This window comes from Bombina bombina, chromosome 6 (assembly GCF_027579735.1).
Source record: "Bombina bombina isolate aBomBom1 chromosome 6, aBomBom1.pri, whole genome shotgun sequence".
In the NCBI taxonomy this organism is placed as follows: domain Eukaryota; kingdom Metazoa; phylum Chordata; class Amphibia; order Anura; family Bombinatoridae; genus Bombina; species Bombina bombina.
The window spans coordinates 923999117-924021342 of NC_069504.1; the positions used below are offsets into that span (position 1 = coordinate 923999117).

Genomic DNA, 22226 nt, shown 5'->3' on the forward strand with positions numbered 1-22226 from the left:
AAATAGAGCTCTAAGGTCCAGATTTAGACGAAAAGTACCCTCCTTCTTTGGTACCACAAAAAGGTTTGAGTAGTATCCCTGAACTGATAAAGGGAATCTGCCCCTGGGAGGATGAGACTTGAAGCCTATCCTGTATCCCTGAGCGATGACCTCCAGTACCAATGGGTCTTGCATGTCCCCAAACCAAGCTTCTGAAAATAGAGACAGTCTGCCCTCTACCAGATCTAAGGCCGGATCGGGGGCCGCCCCTTGATGCTGACTTCACTTGGATTTAATCCAGGAATGAGCAGCTTTCCAAGTTCCCTTGGACTGCTCTGGCTTCGTAGAGTGCTGCTGACTTTGTGATTTGTCCGAACGAAAGGAGTGAAAATTAGGACCTTGTCCCTTAGGTTTGTTCTTCTTATCCTGCAGTAAAAAGGCACCCTTGCCTCCAGTAACCGTGGATATGAATTTTACCCTTAAGGAGTAGCACCAGTAGGTCGCCGCTCCAGCAACTGCAGCAACAGCCGTTGTCGGTTGAAACAAAAATCCCTTATGTTGAAACATCTTTCTTAACAGAGTTTACAGCTTCTTATCCATGGGCTCCTTAAATAACAAACTATCCTCAAGAGGGATAATAGTGCACTTAGCAAGCGTGGAGATAGCACCGTCCACCTTAGGAACGGAACGCCACAACACCAATTGAGAGCCCAGAACAGGAAATAATTTCTTAAAATAAGAAGAAGGGGAAAAAGAAGAACCAAGTTTTTCCCATTCGTTCTTAATAATATTCGCCATCTTTACGGGAACCCTGTCCTCATAGACCTTATCCAATTTAGGAATACAGGGTGCCTCAGGTAATTAAAGGTTCTGGAAACTCTAAAGTAGCCAACACCTCCTTTAGCTGAAAGCGTAAGTGTTCGATCCTAAATATAATGTCTGGTTCCTCCGCAGCTGAAGGTTTAGAGGCAACAGATTCTGACCAAGAAAGAACATCCTCCGAAGTATAAGAGGTGGCTCCATCAGGAGGATGAGCAATATTTAACCTTTTGCTTGTGCTTAGCAGGGTGAGGTAAAGCACTAAAGGCCGCAGACACTGCCGTCTGGCGGTAAAAGGGCCCCTCCACATGGAGGATTAGGAGTGCTACGGGAAGATGCATGTGAAATAGGAGATGACTGTATGCACCTAACGAGACGGAGACTCCTCAGAGGTGGACGGCTCAGTAGTACTAAACATATTAGCTTTCTTAGATAAAATTACTTTATCAAGGCATGTGGAACATAATTGAGCAGGCAGGTACACTATGGTCTCCTCACAATATAGACAGGTATTAGATTTAGGTAGAGAGGGAGTACCCTCTAATGCATCAGAGTCCTCCATAGCTTGCACTTATAAAAAAGGACAATAGACAAGATAAATGGCACCTTTATACCCCCAATGGCTGGGGCACTCATCACCTCCTATGACCCAGGCACAAGAGAGAAACCACTTCATCTCCGGAAAACCGCATGATCAGGTAGAAGAAGAAGTAGTGTGACCACACCCGGTCATGTGGTGCGCCATGCAGGACCACCCCTGCTATAGCTAAAAGCGTGCCAAGCCTAAAAAGCTGCGCAGCTTATCAAAACGAAAAAATGTTCCAACATCTGCCTGAGCCACATCTCACACATGTTGCAGCATAAACACAATATGTACATTATGTGGGAAAAAAAACACCCCCCTGTTCAATAATCCCCTTCCAGAGATATTAACCCTTGATTTCATACAGATAAAAGGAGTCACACTGTGACCCTGTCTTCTTGCCTTATCATATGTGTATAAATAATGAAACAATCTTACCAGAATCTATGCAGTGGAACAGAAACACAGCCTCTCAAGTTTGCAAGTCTTGTAGCATCACTCCTGACATGGACTTGAGTGAAAAAAGCAGGCAGTGAAACTTGTCAAAACTGATTGCTTAAGGAGCTGTTAATACGAGTCTAGATGGGTTCGCAGAAAGACTCTCCCTGTATTTCCAGACTCTAACATTCGTAAATGCTCTTACTGAGAGGCTGACAAGACTACTTAAAACTCCAGTCCCATTCCGAAGGGTAGATACCCTCCATAAGGAACTACTCCGTATCTTCTGACACTTCTCTGCCAACCTCCTGTGACGAAAGGCAAAGAATGACTGGGGGATGAGGGGAGGGGGGGAGGTATTTAAGCCTTTGGCTGGGGTGTCTTTGCCTCCTCCTGGTGGCCAGGTTCAGTATTTCCCACAAGTAAAGAATGAAGCCGTGGACTCTCCTCATATTAAGAAGGAAATTGAGAAAGATGTTAATGCAGAGTTAGATGAGGGAAGTGAATTTAATTTATTATTGAGTTGGGTGATAGGCTTCTCTGAACAAAAAAGTCTTCAGGGAGCATTTAAAGGAAGAAAGATAATGGCAAAGCCTGACAGCACGAGGGAGAGAGTTCCAGAGGGTAGGTGTTGCATGACAGAAGTCCTGCAGTCTAGCATGGGAAGAGGTGATACTTGAAGATGCAAGAAGCAGGTCATTGTTGGATCTTAGTGGGCAGGCTGGAGTATACTTGTTTATTAGAGAGGATAGGTAGGTGGGAGTGGCGTTGGTGAGAGCTTTGTATATAATGGTGAGAATTTTGAATTTAATTCTGCTGTGAATGAGGAGCCAATGAAGGGACTCGCAGAGAGGTGCAGCAGATACAGAGCGACGGGAAAGGTGGATTAGTCTGGCAGAAGCATTTAGGATGGATTGAAGGGGGGGGGCGAAAAAGAGGAAGGCCAGTTGTTAATGACACCAAAGTCCCAAATAATAAGATAACGATGACTATTCTGAACACCATTGCTTTTGACTTCTTGGTAACATGAAAAACCACTTCCTAAAAGTGAGAAGCTCATAATAGGAAAGTAAAATGTTTGTTTCGAGATAATCATCATATTTTAGTAATTAAATGTTTTAAAGCATGTGTAACTGTCCTTTTTCTAACAAAAAGTAATTGTGTTACAGTCCATTGACATATCACATATCTATTACATATGTTTATCCTACCTCCTTCACTGTGTGCTAATTGAGAACAGATAAAAATGAGCCTGCAAGGTGCACTTCAGCCTTTTGGGGTGGGAGGGTGTAGAAAAAAATATATAATAAAAGTGAACTAAAGATTAATTACAAAAATGTGTTATTGGATGTATTTGTCCCAGTGAGGACAGAATACATTATAGTCTGTGATAGTTGCTAGTAAATAAAAGACGTTGAACTTATATTTTACATCTTAAAGGAACCATAGGGAAGGTTGCTTAAAAAAATCTTGCCTCTTTGTAAAAATAAATGTAAAATAAAAATTATGCTTGTAACACCTTAAAAAGGGCCAAAAAACTAAATCTGTAACCTAGGCTTTCTTCAGAATGCTGCAAATTACCTAAACCATTTACATGATTTTCAGCATTTTGGAGAAAACCTATTTTTTATGTTTTGTCTTTTACTGTAACGCACCCCTACTGGATTGACACTTCATCATTTCATCATAGGCGTCATTTCAACTTCACTTTCACGGGATGAACATTTTCTGTGTTTCAATTTTGGAGGTTTTGCTATATCCAGGTATTTTTACGTTTTCACACAGCTAAGAAATGCTATTGACTTCTACTTTATCATTGCATTCATTTTTTATCATGTATAGTTTGTTTATTGTATGGGTCTATGATAGATTTTTATTGTTTAAATAAATTGAACATATGTTTTATGATATAAGTGATCTTAACTGGCATCTGTTGGACACATCCCAAATCTATTATATTTAGAACGAGTTTAGATACCACCACCTATTGGCGCTTCTTTTTTACATCTCTTTTCTTTGATATCCCCTAAAGGACACACAACATACAGGGTACGTGCTTGTAGTTAAGGGGTTGATATTCCTTTAAAACAGTTTAGCTAATTAAGTGGCACACGCTATCAATTGCACGCAAGTGATATTGTGTTTTTGTGGTCATTTCCACCCACATTACAAGTTGAAAACGTGTGAGCACAATCACGATATATACTAGAATAATTACTGCAACTTCAGAGCTCTTGATAACTGTTACGCGAGCCAAAAAAAGTGTCACAAAACCCATCAAAAAATACATGTATAAGTACAGTTAAACTCATAATAACACTATCTAATAAAAATTATTGAAAAAAAAATCCAATAAAAGTTATAAGGGCTATAAGATATGAGATGTCAGGTGTGTGGAAAAAATGAGACAAAACTGCTTTTACATAGCAATCCATAGGAACACATGCATAAATATATGTATGAATATAAATATATGCATGTATTTCTATGCATATGTATATATGTATTTATATGTATATATATGTATTTATAGACATATATACACATATAAATCCAAATATACATATGTATAGAAATGCATACATATATCTCATTGCAATTCTGCACTCGTGTTTCCATGAGCTGGCGGCTATTTTTATTTTTTATAAAGAGGCTCTATTAAAGTCTATGCAGAAAACAATCCCGCGTTCGAAACTTCACAAAATCTTTTTTTCTGTGAAAGGATGTGACCACAAGAGCCCAAAAGTTTTACTTGCAACCTATAACAAGTGTACAACTGGGCATAAAAAGTTGAGCGCAGATAAAGCAGCGAAAATGTGCGCTCCACTCGTAATCTTTTCCTTAAGGTTTTCTTCCTTTTCTGATTTCATGGATACCTTTGTAGAACAATATAATACTAAATGAAATGTTTTATTCAGTTTAGACTTTGTTTTATATTTTCTAAATAGCATAGTGTTTGTGAATACAATTTTTTAAAATCTATAGTTTTATTTTGCATCATACGCTCTATAAATTAAATCTTGCAGTTAGCTAACTGGGCAGGGATGTCCCTTGCCATAAATGAAATACTCACACAGTTCTAATAGTATCCACTAGGGGCCAATTACAAGTGGAGCAATATTTAGCGCTTTTGCTCTCGCACTAACTGCGCTAGAAGTAAACTTTTTAGCCATATTGGGCAGGGTTGTATTATGAAAAGAAAGTAAAAAGTTATCGCTCACGCGCTAACCCGATGTGTGCAAAAAGTTGAAGTTAGTGTATTGTGCGCGCAATAACCTATTCTCCCATAGAAGTCATATATATGTCTATGGGGTCAATTTTTCAAATGCTGGGTGGACATGATTCGCTGTACATATCATGTCTGCCTAGCATAGCTAAATGCCGACAGCATACGGTGTCAGGATTTAACAATGCCGCACCCTCACATTCTTATGACCGCTGCTTCTTAACTTATGTTTCTGATGAGCCGGAAACTACGTGCAGATAAAGCAGCATTCGCTGCTTATTAAATCTAGCCCAATACCAATAGGTCTTTGTGTGTACATATGTATTTATGTGTTTATATTTCTATATATACTGTATGTGTTTTTTTCTAACACCTGAGACCTCGGGGTCGATTTATCAAGCTGCGGCAGAAAGGGGCATACATACGCGCCCCTGTCCGCCGTGCACAAGAACGCAATGCTGGATGAGAACGGGGAGATTTAAACTTGATGACCACTGCTTCATAAATACAGACTGCAGATTCTTGTGAGAACCTGCAGTCCTAGGCAGGCAAAGCCTGCTAAAGGCTTTGATAAATCTACCCACTCATATCTTTGAGCCTTTATAACTTTCTTGTGCAATATTGTTTTTTAAATATTTTTTATTAGATAGTGTTATTATGAGTGTAACTACAGGGAGTGCAGAATTATTAGGCAAATGAGTATTTTGACCACATCATCCTCTTTATGCATGTTGTCTTACTCCAAGCTGTATAGGCTCGAAAGCCTACTACCAATTAAGCATATTAGGTGATGTGCATCTCTGTAATGAGAAGGGGTGTGGTCTAATGACATCAACACCCTATATCAGGTGTGCATAATTATTAGGCAACTTCCTTTCCTTTGGCAAAATGGGTCAAAAGAAGGACTTGACAGGCTCAGAAAAGTCAAAAATAGTGAGATATCTTGCAGAGGGATGCAGCACTCTTAAAATTGCAAAGCTTCTGAAGCGTGATCATCGAACAATCAAGCGTCAAAATAGTCAACAGGGTCACAAGAAGCGTGTGGAAAAACCAAGGCGCAAAATAACTGCCCATGAACTGAGAAAAGTCAAGCGTGCAGCTGCCAAGATGCCACTTGCCACCAGTTTGGCCATATTTCAGAGCTGCAACATCACTGGAGTGCCCAATTTGTGCAATACTAAGAGACATGGCCAAGGTAAGAAAGGCTGAAAGACGACCACCACTGAACAAGACACACAAGCTGAAACGTCAAGACTGGGCCAAGAAATATCTCAAAACTGATTTTTCTAAGGTTTTATGGACTGATTAAATGAGAGTGAGTCTTGATGGGCCAGATGGATGGGCCCGTGGCTGGATTGGTAAAGGGCAGAGAGCTCCAGTCCGACTCAGACGCCAGCAAGGTGGAGGTGGAGTACTGGTTTGGGCTGGTATCATCAAAGATGAGCTTGTGGGGCTTTTTCGGGTTGAGGATGGAGTCAAGCTCAACTCCCAGTCCTACTGCCAGTTTCTGGAAGACACCGTCTTCAAGCAGTGGTACAGGAAGAAGTCTGCATCCTTCAAGAAAAACATGATTTTCATGCAGGACAATGCTCCATCACACGCGTCCAAGTACTCCACAGCGTGGCTGGCAAGAAAGGGTATAAAAGAAGAAAATCTAATGACATGGCCTCCTTGTTCACCTGATCTGAACCCCATTGAGAACCTGTGGTCCATCATCAAATGTGAGATTTACAAGGAGGCAAAACAGTACACCTCTCTGAACAGTGTCTGGGAGGCTGTGGTTGCTGCTGCATGCAAAGTTGATGGTGAACAGATCAAAACACTGACAGAATCCATGGATGGCAGACTTTTGAGTGTCCTTGCAAAGAAAGGTGGCTATATTGGTCACTGATTTGTTTTTGTTTTGTTTTTGAATGTCAGAAATGTATATTTGTGAATGTTGAGATGTTATATTGGTTTCACTGGTAGAAATAAATAATTGAAATTGTTTTTTGTTAAGTTGCCTAATAATTATGCACAGTAATAGTCACCTGCACACACAGATATCCCCCTAAAATAGCTAAAGCTAAAAACAAACTAAAAACTACTTCCAAAACTATTCAGCTTTGATATTAATTAGTTTTTTGGGTTCATTGAGAACATGGTTGTTGTTCAATAATAAAATGAATCCTCAAAAATACAACTTGCCTAATAATTCTGCACTCCCTGTATATTGTGGAATGTATTTTTGATGTGTTTTGTGAATTTTTTTAGTTTCACAAAACATTAACCAAAGCTCTCAGGCTGCAGTAATCATTCTAGTGTAAATCGTGATGGCGCTCAAACGTTCGCATTTACTTTCAAATTGTAATACGAGCGCAATTTAACTTAAAGCTGATAAACCCATTTAAAGAGCTCTCGCAATCTCCCATCCCCAAAGGGAGGTTGATTTATTTTGCCATCTCTTCTTTATATAGCTTTTCTGTCACTATTAATGCAGTACTGAAATACAGGGAGTGCAGAATTATTAGGCAAGTTGTATTTTTGAGGATTAATTTTATTATTGAACAACAACCATGTTCTCAATGAACCCAAAAAAATCATTAATATCAAAGCTGAATAGTTTTGGAAGTAGTTTTTAGTTTGTTTTTAGTTATAGCTATTTTAGGGGGATATCTGTGTGTGCAGGTGATTATTACCATGCATAATTATTAGGCAACTTAACAAAAAACAAATATATACCCATTTCAATTATTTATTTTTACCAGTGAAACCAATATAACATCTCAACATTCATAAATATACATTTCTGACATTCAAAAACAAAACAAAAACAAATCAGTGACCAATATAGCCACCTTTCTTTGCAAGGACACTCAAAAGCCTACCATCCATGGATTCTGTCAGTGTTTTGATCTGTTCACCATCAACATTGAGTGCAGCAGCAACCACAGCCTCCCAGACACTGTTCAGAGAGGTGTATTGTTTTCCCTCCTTGTAAATCTCCCATTTGATGATGGACCACAGGTTCTCAATGGGGTTCAGATCAGGTGAACAAGGAGGCCATGTCATTAGATTTTCTTCTTTTATACCCTTTCTTGCCAGCCACGCTGTGGAGTACTTGGACGCGTGTGATGGAGCATTGTCCTGCATGAAAATCATGTTTTTCTTGAAGGATGCAGACTTCTTCCTGTACCACTGCTTGAAGAAGGTGTCTTCCAGAAACTGGCAGTAGGACTGGGAGTTGAGCTTGACTCCATCCTCAACCCGAAAAGGCCCCACAAGCTCATCTTTGATGATACCAGCCCAAACCAGTACTCCACCTCCACCTTGCTGGCGTCTGAGTCGGACTGGAGCTCTCTGCCCTTTACCAATCCAGCCACAGGCCCATCCATCTGGCCCATCAAGACTCACTCTCATTTCATCAGTCCATAAAACCTTAGAAAAATCAGTATTGAGATATTTCTTGGCCCAGTCTTGACGTTTCAGCTTGTGTGTCTTGTTCAGTGGTGGTCGTCTTTCAGCCTTTCTTACCTTGGCCATGGTATTGCACACCTTGTGCTTTTGGGCACTCCAGTGATGTTGCAGCTTTGAAATATGGCCAAATTGGTGGCAAGGGGCATCTTGGCAGCTGCACGCTTGACTTTTCTCAGTTCATGGGCAGTTATTTTGCGCCTTGGTTTTTCAACACGCTTCTTGCGACCCTGTTGACTATTTTGAATGAAACGCTTCGATGATCACGCTTCAGAAGCTTTGCAATTTTAAGAGTGCTGCATCCTTCTGCAAGATATCTCACTATTTTTAACTTTTCTGAGCCTGTCAATTCCTTCTTTTGACCCATTTTGCCAAAGGAAAGGAAGTTGCCTAATAATTATGCACACCTGATATAGGGTGTTGATGTCATTAGACCACACCCCTTCTCATTACAGAGATGCACATTACCTAATATGCTTAATTGGTAGTAGGCGTTCGAGCTTATACAGCTTGGAGTAAGACAACATGCATAAAGAGGATGATGTGGTCAAAATACTCATTTGCCTAATAATTCTGCACTCCCTGTATTTAATGTAGGTTGAAGTATAAACGGGAAAAGCAAATGGCAAAATAAAGGTGAAATATATAGTTGTAAACCATTTAATACTCACTAGCAGATTAAATGAATCATTGTGGTCACAAGAACATTTAAGATTTTAAAGGGACAGTCTACACCAGATTGTTTAATGTTTAAAAAGATAGATAATCCCTTTATTAGAAAACAAGAAAGTCCACAGCAATCCAGCCACATGCGAAGATGTAAAACAAAAGGACTTTATTTCCAAATGTTAAAAACAAGCATAGCAAATTTGATGATAAGAGTAAATTGGAAAGTTGTTTGAAATTGCATGCCCTATTGGAATCATGAAAGTTTAATGTTGACTAGACTGTCCCTTTAAGGTTGAGATTAGCGCCAACATCCGCACATGTAGAGAACATAAGGATGGTGTATACACAAATTTCCAGACTACTTTAATCATCAAATTTGCTTTGTTCTCTTGGTATTCTTATTTGAAGGCTAAACCTAGGTAGGTTCATATGCTAATTGTCTAACCCTTGAAGACCGCCTCTTATTTCAATGCATTTGAAAGATTTTCACAGCTAGAAGGTGTTAGTTCATGTGTGCCATATAGATAACATTGTGCTCACGCCCATGGAGTTACTTATGAAGAGCTCTGTTTGGCTAAATTGCAAGTCTGTCAAAAGAACTGATATAAGGGGACAGTCTGCGAGAGGTAAACACAGAGGTAAAAAGAATATTAATCTTACCATGTTGTTTAGGCAAAACTGAGGAACACGTAATAAAGGTATTATCTATCTTTCTAAACAATAAAAATTCTGAAGAAGACTGTCCCTTTTAGTTTCATTATTCAGATAGAACATGCATTTGTAAGAGACTTTCCAATTTACTTCCATTATCAAATTTTGCCTAATCTTTTTATATGCAAACTTTCTGAGGCACCAGCCCCTACTGAGCATGGGCAGAATTTCACAGTGTATGTGTGTATTAGTCTGTAATTGGCTGATGAGTGCCACATGATATAGAGGACGGCAAAGGGGAAAAACTAATTTTCCAGGGGAAAAAAAATCTACTGTTTATTTGAAATTCAGAGTAAGTGCTATTTTATTGTCTTTTTTATGCACTTGTTAATTATGGAATTCTACTGTATTTAATCTTCTTTTAAAACAGAGTAATAATACAACATGGTTTTTCTAGAAGTTCTATATTGGGCAAAAATATAAATATTTTTCTTTAAAAGTTGGAATTTCTCAAAATGACCATAATGCCCCTTTAACAGTCACTAGTTGCATGGCTTGTATAAAATAGATGTGTTCTCACATTGTTTCAAACAATTGCATGTGGTTCCAGTCGCCCCGACCTCCTTCCACTTCATGGTCCAATTTAAGTATAATTTCATTTTCAAACTGCAAAAAAGAATAGAATTATTACACTATTAACAAATCATCAAAAATAGTATTTTTAGCCTAAACAAGCACTCAATGGATTTTCAAAGTGGAATAGTTTTAATTTATTATGTGATGTTTTGAGGTGAACACCTCTTCCTTAATATATATTAAACAAAAACATTCAAATAAAGAAAATGTTAATATTAAATTGCCATTTACAATGTATTTTTAAAAGGGAATGGATTGTCAATAAAAATTAATTTAATAAATAATACTGTAATATTCTAGTGAATGGTGAAAACTGAGCTTTATGAATAATCTGTTCACATGAATTTTAAATAAAAAACATAATTTATGTAAGAACTTACCTGATAAATTCATTTCTTTCATAGTGGCAAGAGTCCATGAGCTAGAGACATATGAGATATACATTCCTACCAGGAGGGGGCAAAGTTTCCCAAACCTAAAAATGCCTATAAATACACCTCCCACCTCACTCACACCTCAGTTTAACGTATAGCCAATTAGTGAGGTGTAAAAAAAAAGGAGTAAAAAGCATACAAAAATAGGAACTGGAAACAATAATGTGCTTTATACAAAAAATCATAACCCCCAAAAAATAGGGTGGGTCTCATGGACTCTTGCCATGACTCTTGCACTATGAAAGAAATGAATTTATCAGGTAAGTTCTTGCATAAATTATGTTTTCTTTCATGTAAGAGGCAAGAGTCCATGAGCTAGTGACGTATAGTATATAATCCCCAAGCTGTGGAAGTTCATGAGTCACTAGAGAGGGAGGGATAAAATAAAAACAGCTATATCATCTGAGAAATTAAATCCAAAAAATATTTAAGTTTTTCTTAAAAATATCAAAAAACTAAAATCAAAGGCACTAGAAACAAACTGAGACAGCTGCCTGAAAAACCTTTCTACCAAAGGCTGCTTCTGAAGAAGCAAACACATCAAAATTGTAAAATGTAGAAAATGTATGCAAAGAAGACCAAGTTGCTGCTTTGTAAATTTGATCAACTGAAGCTTCATTATTAAAAGTCCAAGAAGTGGCAACTGGTGTAGTAGAATGAGCTGTATATCTCTGATGCGGAGACTGCCCCACCTCTAAATGACCTTTGTGAATCAAAAGTTTCAACCAAGATGCCAGAGAAAATGGCAGATCCTTTCTGACCTTTCCTGGAACCAGAAAAAATAACAAATAGACTAGAAGTCTTTCCGAAATCTTTAGTAGCCTCAACATAATATTTCAAAGAATGTAAAGACCTTTCAAGAGTATTCTTAGGATTAGCACACAAGGAAGGAACAACAAATTCCCTAATAATGTTGTTAGAATTCCCAACCTTAGGCAAAAATGTAAACAAAGTCCGCAAAACAGCTTTATCTTGATGGAAAATAAGATAAGGAGACTCACAAGAGAGAGCAGACAATTCAGAAACTCTTCTAGAGGAAGAGATAGCCAAAAGAATTAACACTTTCCAAGAAAGTAATTTAATATCCAGAGAATACATGAGTTCAAAAGGAGAGACCTGTAAAATCTTCAATACCAAATTAAGACTCCAAGGAGGAGAAATAGATTTAAAGGACCAGTCAATACAGTAGATTTGCATAATCAACAAATGCAAGATAACAAGACAATGCAATAGTACTTAGTCTGAACTTCAAATGAGTAGTAGATTTTTTTTCTGACAATTTTAAAAGTTATGACTTTTTCCACACCCCCTGTACCATGTGACAGCCATCAGCCAATCACAAATGCATACACGTACCATGTGACAGCAATCAGTCATTCACAAATGCATACACACTTATTCTTGCACATGCTCAGTAGGAGCTGGTGACTCAAAAAGTTTAACTATAAAAAGACTGTGCACATTTTGTTAATGGAAGTAAATTGGAAAGTTGTTTAAAATTGCATGCTCTATCTGAATAATGAAAGGTTAATTTTGATTGAGTGTCCCTTTAATAACTGGTTTGATATGAGTCAAAGCCTGAACAAAACAAAACAGTGAATATCAGGAAGCTTAGCAATCTTTATATGAAATAAGACAGAAAGAGCAGAAATTTTCCTTCCAAAGTATTTGCAGACAACCCTTTATCCAAACTATCCTGAAGAAAAAGTAAAATCCTAGGAATTCTGAAAGAATGGCAAGAATAATTATGGGTGTAACACCATGAAATATATGTTTTCCAAACCCGATGATAAATCTTCCTTGAAATAGACTTACAAGCCTGTATCATAGTGCTAATCACTGAGTCAGAGAAACCTCTATGACTAAGCATTAAGCATTCAATTTCCATGCCTTCACATTTAGAGATTTTAAATATCCTGATGGAAAAATGGCCCTTGAGACAGAATGTCTGGCCTTAAAGGAAGTGACCAAGGCTGGCAACTGGACATCCGGACAAGATCTGCATACCAAAACCTGTGAGGCCATGCAGGTGCTATCAGAAACACATAAGATTGTCCCAATATGACCTTGGAGAACACCCTCGTAAGAAGAACCAGAGGTGGAAAAATGTAATCAGGTTGGTAAAACCAAGGAACTGCTAAAGCATCCACTATCTCCGCCTGAGGATCCTTGGACCTGGAAAGGTATCTGGGAAGCTTCTTGTTTAGATGAGAGGCCATCAGATCTTTTTTTGGAAGACCCCACATCTGTACAAAATAAAAAAAACACACTTTGATGGAGAGACCACTCCCCCAGATGTAAAGTCAGACGGCTGAGATAATCCGCTTCCCAATTGTCTACACCTGGGATATGAATCTGAGAAATTTGACAAGAGTTGGATTCTGCCCAAGAAAGTATCCGAGATACTTCTTTCATAGCTGAAGGACTGCAAGTCCCTCCTTGATGATTGACATATGCCACTGTTGTGATATTGTCTGTCTGAAAACAAATGTAAAGTTCTCTCTTCAATAGAGGCCAAACCTGGAGAGCACTGAAAATAGCACAGAGTTCTAAAATATTAATTGGTAACCTCGCCTCTTGAGGATACCAAACCCCTTGTGCTGTCAGAGACCCCCAGACAGCTCCCCAACCTGTAAGACTTGCATTTGTTGAGATCACAGTCCAGGAAGGATGAACAAATGAGGCCCCTTGAACAATAAGGTGATGGTCTAACCACCAAGTCAGAGAGAGTTGAGTGTTGGGATATAAGTATATCAGTTGTGATATCTGAGTATAATCCCTGCACCATTGGTGCAACATGCAAAGCTGTAGAGGCCTCATATGAAAATGAGCAAAGGGGATTGCGTCCGATGCTGCAGTCATGAGACCTAAAACTTCAATGCAAATAGCCACTGAAAGGAATGATAGAGATTGAAGGTTTAGACAAGCTAAAACCAACGTCATTCGTCTCTTGTCTGTCAGAGAAAGAGTCATGGACACTGAATCTATCTGGAAACCTAAAAAAAGGTGACCCTTGTTTGAGGAATCAAGAAACTTTGTTGTAAATTGATCCTCCAACCATGTCTTTGAAGAAACCACACTAATTGTTTTGTGTGAGATTCTGCTAAATGAAAAGATTAAGCAAGTACCAAGATATCGTCCAAATAAGGAAAGGCCACAATACCCTGCTCTCTGATTTCAGAAAAAAGGGCACCTAAAACTATTAAGAATATTCTTGGTGCTGTTACAAGGCCAAACGGAAGTGCGACAAATTGGTAAAGCTTGTTTAGAAAAGAGAATCTCAGAAAACAATAGTGATCTGGATGAATCCGATTGCAAAGGTAAGCGTCCTGTAAGTCTATTGTGGACATAAAGTAACCTTGCTGAACAAAAGGCAGAATAGTCCTTATAGTCACCATCTTGAAAGTTGGGACTCTTACAAAACCATTTAAAGTTTTCAGATCCAAAATAGGTCTGAAAGAATTTTCCTTCATAGGTACAATGAATAGATTTGAATAAAAACCCCAATCCTTGTTCCTGCTATGGAACTGGAAAGAATTACCCCTGAAAGTTCTAGATCTGAAACACATATCAGAAAGAATCTTCCCAAAGGTAAGATCAATGTTAGGAAGATCAATGTCAAATCCATGTCTTTAGCCATTTTAACTAGAAGAGCTTTATGGCTTAAATCTTGGAATGCTGACATGGTGTATAAAATTAGATTATTATCTCTCTCTTTTCAAGGTAAAGATCTTTTTGGTTAACAATTGGATTCTATTATCTCCACTGTTAGTGGAGGTAAGGGAGTTTTTCTGCTCCAAGACAAGAAATCTAAGGGTAGATTTAAAGCTCCCAATCATTTTTGTTCCTTTCATCAGAATAGAGAACAGAAAACCACTCCTTCCCCTAAAGCCTCTGGCTCTAATTGGAGACCATCTCCAAATTGGAATAAATCCAAGCCTTATAAGAAACCAAATCCTGCCCCTAAACCTTTATGAAGGTGCTGCCTTCAAGCCAGTTCTTCTGGTAGGGGGCAGACTAAAGCTATTTCAAAGAGTTTGGACAGACTGTCCAAATCAGTGGATTCAGAATATAATTTCTTAGGGGTGTTGAATAGGATTCAAAATAAGACTTCCTTTGGGAAGATTCTTTCTTACAAATGTAACAAAACCAAGTAAAAGCTCATGGGTAAGAAAGAATCTTCCCAAAGGAAGTCTTCAAGCTTCCTATCTAAAGGATCCTTGGCTACAAGTAAAGGATACAAATTCTTAAACTTAGAAGAAGGGTTAAAAAGAAGTACCAGGCTTAGACCATTCTTTAGCAATCACATAAGAGATAGTGTCAGGAATAGGAAATTTAGAATTAAAAAAAGTACAATTAATTTTGACGACTAAGTTATAATCTCAGTTAAAATTTTAGGCAATATAGGTAATATTCCGATGTATAACTTATCCCAGTCTGTATCTATATTACCTGAAACTGAATTTCACCCTTTTAAAATGATCCCATGTTAAAAGAAACAGTTATTTTTTTACATTAAATGCTGAGCTTAAAATATTATTTGCATCATTGCCTTATAAAATGCTCTGAGTGCCCTAAAAGCTTACAAAATTATTTTCCATTAATGTAAAGTAATTTCTACACTGCTTTTGTTACTTTAACCCCTTAACGACTGAGGACGTGCAGGGTTCGTCCTCAGAAAAAAGGCAGTTAACGCCTGAGAACGTACCCTGCACGTCCTCAGTGTGGAAAGCAGCTGGAAGCGATCCTGCTCGCTTCCAGCTGCTTTCCGGTTATTGCAGTGATGCCTCGATATGGAGGCATCCTGCAATAACCTTTTTAAGCCATCCGGTGCAGAGAGAGCCACTCTGTGGCCCTCTCTGCACCGGAGATCGGTGGCTTTCCTCGTTGGTGGGTGGGAGCCGGACCGGGAGGCGGGTGGCGGCCATCGTTGGCACTAGTGATGTGGAGGGGGGCGGGATCGTGGGCGGGGATGCCCGGGGGCACGCACGGGCGTGCGCGCGTGCACGGGAGGGCGGGGGCGGGCGCGTGCACGGGGAGGGAGCGGGTGAGAAACGCTACACTACAGCAAAAAGTTTAATAAAATGCTAAAAAAAGGGGAATACAAGTTTCAAAAATATCAATCTATCAAGGTGTGGGGGTTGGTCTGTGGGGCTAGGGAAGCTACACTACAGAAAAAAAAACCCAGAAACAAGAAAAAACATTTTTTTCTGCAAGTTGGGTACTGGCAGACAGCTGCCAGTACCCAAGATGGCCCCCAATAATGCAGAGGGGGAGGGTTAGAGAGCTGTTTTGGGGGGGATCAGGGAGGTTGGGGGCTAAGGGGGGATCCCACACAGCAGCATATGTAAATATGCTATAAAAAATTTAAAAAATAAAATAAAAAACCTTTTATTTTAGTACTAGCAGACTTTCTGCCAGTACTTAAGATGGCGGGGACAATTGTGGGGTGGGGGAGGGAAGGGAGCTGTTTGGGAGGGATCAGGGGGTGGGATGTGTCAGGTGGGAGGCTGATCTCTACACTAAAGCTAAAATTAACCCTGCAAGCTCCCTACAAACTACCTAATTAACCCCTTCACTGCTAGCCATAATACACGTGTGATGTGCAGCAGTATTTAGCGGCCTTCTAATTACCAAAAAGCAACGCCAAAGTCATATATGTCTGCTATTTCTGAACAAAGGGGATCCCAGAGAAGCATTTACAACCATTTGTGCCATAATTGCACAAGCTGTTTGTAAATAATTTCAGTGAGAAACCTAAAATTGTGAAAAATTTAGCATTTTTTTTATTTGATCGCATTTGGCGGTGAAATGGTGGCAAGAAATATACCAAAATGGGCCTAGATCAATACTTTGGGATGTCTTCTAAAAAAAAATATATACATGTCAATGGATATTCAGGGATTCCTGAAAGATATTAGTGTTCCAATGTAACTAGCGCTAATTTTGAAAAAAAGTGGTTTGGAAATAGCAAAGTGCTACTTGTATTTATGGACCTATAACTTGCAAAAAAAGCAAAGAACATGTAAACATTGGGTATTTCTAAACGTTTAGCATGTTTTTTTTTTTGGTGGTTGTAGATGTGTAAAAGATTTTGGGGGTCAAAGTTAAAAAAGTGTGTTTTTTTCCATTTTTTCCTCATATTTTATAATTTTTTTTATAGTAAATTATAAGATATGATGAAAATAATGTTATCTTTAGAAAGTCCATTTAATGGCGAGGAAAAACGGTATATAATATGTGTGGGTACAGTAAATGAGTAAGAGGAAAATTATAGCTAAGCACAAACACCGCACAAATGTCAAAATAGCCTTGGTCCCAAACGGACAGAAAATGGAAAAGTGCTGTGGTCATTAAGGGGTTAAAAAAATTTTTTGTTTTTTGTTGTTAATTTTTTTCACAAGTATTTTTGGTCATATATTCCACTGGGTAACATGATTCAACCCTTTCTCTTCATCTTATATATTATATTTAAGAATACTTTTCATACCAATAAAGAATATTTTCATTCACACAAAAAAAAAAATGTCCTGCAATATTGTACTCAAGTTTGTATTTACTTGCTAGAGTCAATAGAAACACTGACCTCTCTACTGTGAATGATCAATTTGATGTGCTGACATTTCCAACTGACCTATTTGATGAAACTGGTGTCCGTATGCAGAATGACTTTAACACGTTAACTGAATATTTGTATGGGCTTCGCAATAACTCAATACTTAATTTCAATTATTGAATTTCTCTCAGCTTATCACCTTTCACTTTTCAATAGAATCTAAAGGTTCAAATTACTAATGATATATATATTTCTTAAAAAGTCTCTAAATACAAAACAGGCAAATTTACTACAATATAAACAATGGCAAAATGAGAATACAGTTTAGTGTTTGACCAAATATAGATTAGAGACAGTGAATATATCTTCATTATGACATTGCAATTCTTCGCAGAATATTCCCCAAGGCATTTGTTTACAAAATTCAAATGTCTTTATAAAAATAATATGGTAATATTTCTTCACACAAATGCTTTGTGTGCTATTTCAAAATGTGAAATGTATGCTGAATGAGGAATATTACATTTGAGTCAGATACAAAATGTTGCTTAATATTCCCCATTCAAATAATAGTTTCGAAAACAAATTGTAAATAGATGAATTAACACAATTTAAATCTACAGTGTTTGAATTTGACTTGAATTTGAGTGTTTTTTTTTAGCTGAGTAAAGTTTGGTAGTTCTGTAGCAATAATATTAACAAATTCAAATGTAACTTCATAGATGTAGATCACCAATTACAAAATAACCATAATTATTTGCAAAAATAACACAACTGCACTTCACATTACATTTTGCTGGGTTTTCCATGTTAAAGTTAGTAATTTCATTGGAAAACCCAGTATTAGCCTGTTTATCTCTTGGTTTTCAAATTTATTTGTGAAGCAATACCCCGCATATAGTCTAGATTTGAATTCTGGACTAAATGCGGACTCAGTTTTTAACGCATTATCAAAAAATTTTGTAATGTACTTTAATATAGTCAATTATATTGCATATTCCACACTCATTATACATAGGTACACAGGTAAGCCTATGTCTACACTTTTGCCATTATTATTATACCCTTTTTTTTTCTTCTTTCCTTTTTTGACTTCTTTATATTCCCCCTGTATACATAATTTCACATCTTTATACATCTTGATTTCATGTTTAGCCATCCTGTGTTTCAAGATACAATATAAAGTATTGCTTCAGACTTGAGAAAGGAAGGAATTCTTCCAAAAGCTTGTCTAATTATAAATGTATAGTTAGTCCAATAAAAAAGTATCATTGCCCAATTTATCAGTTTATTTATCAAGTTGTTTGCCCCCCTATGACTGCAGTTCTAACATGTACGCCCCTGTCAAAGCTTGATCAAGCCCATGGAGCCAAATTATCAAGGGTCCTGATCCCCCCTGTTTCTGCGCGGAAACAGGAGTTAGGAAGCAGCGGTCTTAAGACGCTGCTCCTTAACTGGTCCACTGCCTCTGAGGCTGCAGACATCAATCCGCCCGATCCTATATGATCGGGTTGATTGACATGCCCTGCTAGCGGCCGATTGGTCGTGAATCTGCAGGGAGCGGCATTGCACAAGCAGTTCAGTGATGTCTGGCATAGCGTATCATGTCCGCCAGACATTGGTAAATCGGCCCCATATATATATATATATATATATATATATATATATATATATATGTGTGTGTGTGTATGTGCATTTGTATATATGTGTATGTGCACAAACATATGTAGGTTTGTGTATGTACATTTGTGTGCATTTGTTAACTTATATTTCAAATCAAACACTATAGTATAAAAGTAAAGAATTAAACTACATAAGCAGATTTTTAGCTCACCTTAGGTTTAGGTTTAATTCTTAAGCAATAGCTGACATGAGTTTTTCAGTATAATAGTTACATTTTGAGTTAAATAATTTTGTGATCTCTATATTTCATTTTAGGATATTTAGTGTGTAATAGTGTTTGCATATGAACATTTTTTTCAATGTGAGTGGAACACTGTATACTAATTACACAGTTTGTTTCATTGTGGTAATAAAAAGGCACTAAGCATTTGCTTACACATAATATAAATCATTGCAATATGTATTGTTCATCTATTTAAATTAAATGAACCTTTAATGTATTTTTTTTTTTTACACTACATTTGTGCTTCCTGTCACAGCCTTACAAGGAAGATGAGGCTTTTGTAGGAAGTTTTATCTTAGACTAATGTCCTAAAACTTCTAGGCTAGTGAATAGACTAGATAATAGGGAGTCAGATTTGCTCAAGCCCAGAACTGACAGATTAAAATGTAGGTTTTGAAAAGCCTCTGCTCTTTAAACACTAGGGGCACTGAGAATTGCTAAGTTCTAATTTTGCAAGAAAACAAGTAAGTTATTTGCTGTTTTTTACTTATATGTATATGTATATCAGGTATTGTAAATACATCTTGACACCTAAAGATAATAACACAAAATTACAACAACAAAAAAAGTACTTTAGTATTTTCAAAAGTGAAAATACATCAAACATCTTATTGTCAACTTTAATTTTAGAGGCCATATATTTTTATTATTATTTATTTATAAAGCGCAAACAGATTCAGCAGCGCTGTCCATGGGTACAAACATAAAAGTACAGTACAATACAATATAAAAGACACCAGGCAAAGTTAACAAACAATATAATTGAATGTTTATGGGCATTTTATTATACACATTAAGTATAATATTGTTAATTAATGACAGAAACAAAGGCAAGATATTCAAAACTTTATCAACTGATATTAAAGGGACAGTCTAGGCCAAAATAAATTTTCATGATTCAGATAGAGCATGTAATTTTAAACAATTTTCCAATTTACTTTTATCACCAATTTTGCTTTGTTCTCTTGGTATTCTTAGTTGAAAGCTTCACCTAGGAGGTTCATATGCTAATTTCTTAGACTTTGAAGCCCACCTCTTTTCAGATTGCATTTTAACAGTTTTTCACCACTAGAGGGTGTTAGCTCACGTTTTTCATATAGATAACACTGTGCTCGTGCACGTGAAGTTATCTGGGAGCAGGCACTGATTGGCTAGACTGCAAGTCTGTCAAAAGAACTGAAAAAAGGGGCAGTTTGCAGAGGCTTAGATACAAGATAATCACAGAGGTTAAAAGTATATTAATATAACTGTGTTGGTTATGCAAAACTGGGGAATGGGTAATAAAGGGATTATCTATCTTTTAAAACAATAAAAATTCTGGTGTAGACTGTCCCTTTAATGAACAAATTGGCAACGTGGGGCTTTCTTCATAATTGAATGCACTGTATAAGAGGAAATACTATTCTTCAGAATGAGAAATATGTTATTGAAGAAAGTAAATCTGTCTGAAAATGGGTTGTGGATAACAAGAATGTGAAGCTTTTTAAAGTGGAGATGGCAGTCTTAAAGTTCTTATTATGTAACAGATGTATAGACAAGAGTAGGAGTGAGTAGCAAAACTAGATGAGTTTTAGCAGCCTTGAGAATGATGAGTCAGATGCAAATGACTGTTAGAGTACTATTAGCTTGTGATGTGATCACGTAATGATTGTTTAATGCTGTTTGAAGGAGGGATATTATTCTAAAAATGCAGAATATGTGGATGCAGCTGGACTTGGTGGGCTATTGCATTGGTGAAATATGTTTTGCAGAATTGTTTGTAATGCTGGTCTTGAAATGAAACGTTATGAAGAGGTTGAGAAAACACAAAATAACTGGAGTTGTATTATCAAATAAATACCTACTTATTTGTTATCATTAAGTTTAGTTTGTTAAACTTTCCTACTAAAATTAAAGGGATATGGAACAGTGACTCTTTATTTAAAAAATAAAAATAAAATAAAAGTTAAATCAAAGTAGACATTAAAAAAGACAGGTTGTGTTAAAACAGCAAACAACTTACTTGTTTACCACTTAGAAATTCTCAGTGTAGCCAATACCTTTAGTTAGAGAGCTACCATTATAAATCTCAAGTTATTGTGCCACTTGATTTTTTAAGGGAAATGTATCTACTGAGCATGGGCAAAAAACTGGCTGAAAATAGTGCAGGTGTCACATAGCAACAAATTAAAAGGAAAAGCTACTCCTTTGCCTTCCTGTAGAAACCACAGCCCCCGTTTGGGTCTGTGACAGGAAGTAATGGACCAGATTTCAATGATTTCTATAAACTATAACCCAACTGCTTATTTTTTTTTATAACAATATTGAAACAGACTGTTTTATACCTCTTTAAGCAACTAATGCTAAAACTAACATATTATGACATGCAGGGACAAAGGTAAAATATTTTACTATTAGGTAAAATATTTGTTTCACCTTGTTTAATGGGTGTGGTTATATAAGTATAATTACAATTGAGATGGTAGAATGACTTTCGGCTAGATTACGAGTTTTGCGTTATGATCGTCTCGGTGCTAACTTGCAAGTTATTGCCACCGCTCACCTCCCTATAGCGCTGCTATTACAAGTTTGCGATTAGCAGACAATATTGCAGCGTTGAGCAAAATTGAGCTCCATACCGCACTCAATTACTAGCGCTGCTTTGAGCTGGTTTTACGTGCTTGTGCACGATTTCCCCATAGACATCAATGGGGAGAGCCGGCTAAAAAAATGCCTAACACCTGCAATAAAGGAGCGTAAAGCTCGGTAACGCAGTCCCATTGATTCCTATGGGGAAAGAAAACTTACGTTTACACCTAACACCCTAACATAAACCCCGGGTCTAAACAATCCTAATCTGCCGCCCCCGACATCGCCGACACCTACATTACACTTAT

The 22226-nt window shown here is 37.4% G+C and overlaps 1 protein-coding gene across 1 annotated transcript in view; it reads right to left on the reverse strand.

Moving 5' to 3' along the window:
* The window catches only part of DOCK2 (dedicator of cytokinesis 2), a 1640323-nt gene that overhangs the window by 352697 nt on the left and 1265400 nt on the right, over window positions 1-22226 (reverse strand). Inside the window, 1 exon segment of the mRNA XM_053718563.1 lies at window positions 10399-10484. Coding sequence (XP_053574538.1) covers window positions 10399-10484 — 86 coding nt within the window.